Source organism: Sinocyclocheilus anshuiensis, unplaced genomic scaffold (assembly GCF_001515605.1).
Source record: "Sinocyclocheilus anshuiensis isolate Anshui unplaced genomic scaffold, SAMN03320099.WGS_v1.1 scaffold1049, whole genome shotgun sequence".
In the NCBI taxonomy this organism is placed as follows: domain Eukaryota; kingdom Metazoa; phylum Chordata; class Actinopteri; order Cypriniformes; family Cyprinidae; genus Sinocyclocheilus; species Sinocyclocheilus anshuiensis.
The window spans coordinates 774697-777853 of NW_015557197.1; the positions used below are offsets into that span (position 1 = coordinate 774697).

Here is a 3157-nt window from a genome sequence, read left to right on the forward strand (position 1 = left end):
TAATAATAATAATAATAATATTATTATTATTATATATGTAGCCTATATTTTCGGTGCATCCCTACTTACATCCCCTCCTTGTTTACAAATCCAAAGTAATTCCATACATCCGATTTAAAAGCGGACGGGGCTTTCCTGATAACTTTCCGCATGCCGCCCTCTTTATTTTACTAACTTAATGCATGCTGAAGGTGACCCAGCAGACCTCACCAGAAAAAACTCAACACCACCATCTAGTGAATTGTAAAGAAATTTATTTTATTATTCTACCAAATAGTATAATAAAAGATCGATACTTGGCGTCCATGTATCGATACAGTATTGCTGCGGAAAATATCACGATACTATGCTGTATTGATTTTTTCCCCCACCCCTAGGAAATACCGTGTTTTTTTTGGACATGGTACTGTACCAATATCATGTTTTTAGACATTTTCATCTCTGAAGCACAATGAAGTAACATGTAAATTCCACAGTAAATGAATATGCTTCGATGCCATGGTATCAGTGTTATTTTAATATTATTTATAAACTATTAAAGTATTTATTAATATTTTAAATTAGCTTTAATGTTAAATTTTCAGTTTTAATTTGAATTTCATTTTAAGTTTTAGTAATTTTGTGCTTTTGTCAATTTGGATTTTTTTTTTTTTTTCAGTTTTAGTTTTCGTCATTTTAGTATGGAAGCCCGTTTACGCCACTGAATAGGAAATTAAAAAAAAGGTTATTACGACTTTTTTTCACAGAATTGTGAGATATAAACTCGCAATTGCGAGTTATAAATTCAGAATTGACTTTGTTTCTCACAATTGCGAGTTTATATTTCGCAATTCTGACTTTATAACTCGCAGTTGCGAGTTTGTATCTCACAATTCACAAAGTACTAAAATATGGAAGCCCGTTTCCGCCACTGAATAAAAAATTAAAAATGTAATTGTGACTTTTTATCTCACAATTCTGAAATTTTTTCACATAATTGCGTGATACAAACTCGCAATTCTGATTTTTTTTCTCAAAATTGCGAGTTTCTATCACGCAATTATGTGAAAAAAATGTCAGAATTGTGAGATAAAAAGTAGCAATTACATTTTACATTTTTTATTCAGTGGCGGAAACGGGCTTCCATATTTTAGTACTTCAAGTTAAACTCATTTTTATTTCAGTTAGTCACCAATGCAAAATGCATAATGCATTTCCACTTAAGTTTAAGCTTTCATTTAATATTTATCTAATATTTTACTTCAATTAACGTACATGACTTTTAATATTACCACTGTACAATGACACTGGGATATGTATGGTTTATTCAGTTAATCACTTACTCCTTAAAAACCATATCAAATCCATCACTCCTTCATTCTTTCCATAGAAACAATATTTACATCATTGCTTCTTACTAAACTAATAGAGTTAACTCACGGTTGTGCATCAGGTGAGTAAGGTCAATGGAGATGTCGTGCTGTTCGCTGGTCAGTGTGCAGCTGTGACTCTCCAGGTAATCTCTGTGGCAGGCGTACTCAGTCACCCACTCGATCTCATACCGACAGTTCAAGTTGCTGATCATCTTAGGGTTACTTCCCTGATAAACCATTGAGAAAGCTGTGAGATGACTGAGTATAGCAGATATACTGTAATGAGATGAAACACTAGGCATCTTCTTACCGCCTGCCTTGCAGATGGACAAATAAATGTAATCGTCACTGCTGGACTGTGGCCATTACAGAAGGATGGGCCTTCTTTGACTCCCTCATATCGCAGCTTTAGTCTGAAGAAAAAAAAAGAGAAAATCAGTTGCTGCTCCAGTTTTCTACATTGTAATAAGAAATGTTTCTTGAGCACCAAATCTGCATATTACAATTATTTCTGAAGAATCATATGACACTGAAGTATTGGCTGCTAAAAGTTCAGCTTTGCATCACAGGAATAAATGACATTTTAAAATATATTAAAACAGAAAACAAATAGTTGATATTATAATAATGTTTCACAATATTACTGTTTTTACTGTTGGTGAGCATAAATGTACCAATCGCAAACTTTTGAATGGTACTGTTAAAGCATCAGCCTAATAACTAGTAAATTAGCACATACTTGTCATTGGAGAGCAGCTCGAGTTGATGAACAGGCTGACCCATGTCGAAGGAGTCTTTGCCAGAGGTGAGACAGGCGGCTGATCCCTCGGGACAGGAGCTTCCAGCGCGGTCTGGATGGACAGACATCATCTTAAGTTATTTGCATTGCACTTCTAAATGCTTTAGTTGTTTACTTAAGAACCTGCTCAGATGCTTTGCAGATTGTTTTGTGTGATAAAGCAGCTATATAATCAAAATGTTTGTTGACTGGGCGGCAAACTGTTGAAAAGCCCCTACACTGTATTAAAAAAAAATAGTTTACAGTAACTCACTTAGACTTCTGCATATATTAATGTAGAAATCAATTTCATCGTCTGGGTCATCAACCAGGTAGCCATCTGAGAGTTTTATCAGCGGGTTGAGGTCATGCTTCTTTCCATCCGAGTCAAAGACATAGCAAGGGACCTTTAAAAAGAGATATGCAAATAATGCATTGAGTGGTGTTAAAAAATACTCCCAGAAGCTTAAGACATTTCCTCTGTTTGTTGTAGCATAAATAAGATATTAGACGAAATATCTAAAAACTAGTGCTGTCAAACTATTAATCGCGATGAATCGCATCCAAAATAAAAGTTTTTGTTTACATAATATATGTGTGTGTGCTGTGAATATTTATTATGTATATATAAATACACACACATACAGTATATATTTAGAAAATATTTACATTGATTTACATGTACATATTTATATTCATATAAATTATATTATATATAAATATATTAAATATATAAACATAAAATTTTTCTGAAATATATACATGCATGTGTGTGTATTTATATATAGATAATAAATATACACAGTACACAAGCATATATTATTAGGGCTGCCACTAACGACTATTGTTATTATGATTAATCTATCGACTAATTTATCGATTAATCTAAACGATTAATTTCCCACAAAAAAATCTACAATTTTACTTAAGAAAATTTTATTACACTATATTTAATTAAACCAAATGAAATCCAAAAGTAAAAAAGTAAAGTGCAACATAAAGTGCAAGAAGCAAGTGTCCATCTCAT

General features: G+C 32.6%; 1 protein-coding gene across 1 annotated transcript in view; it reads right to left on the reverse strand.

Moving 5' to 3' along the window:
* The window catches only part of LOC107678818 (cation-independent mannose-6-phosphate receptor-like), a 41206-nt gene that overhangs the window by 28133 nt on the left and 9916 nt on the right, over window positions 1-3157 (reverse strand). Inside the window, exons 5-8 of the mRNA XM_016474223.1 lie at window positions 2405-2537; window positions 2092-2203; window positions 1663-1765; window positions 1420-1579 (exon numbers count right to left, since the gene is read on the reverse strand). Of these exons, the coding sequence (XP_016329709.1) occupies window positions 1420-1579; window positions 1663-1765; window positions 2092-2203; window positions 2405-2537 (508 nt within the window). The remainder of the gene's footprint in view (window positions 1-1419; window positions 1580-1662; window positions 1766-2091; window positions 2204-2404; window positions 2538-3157) is intronic.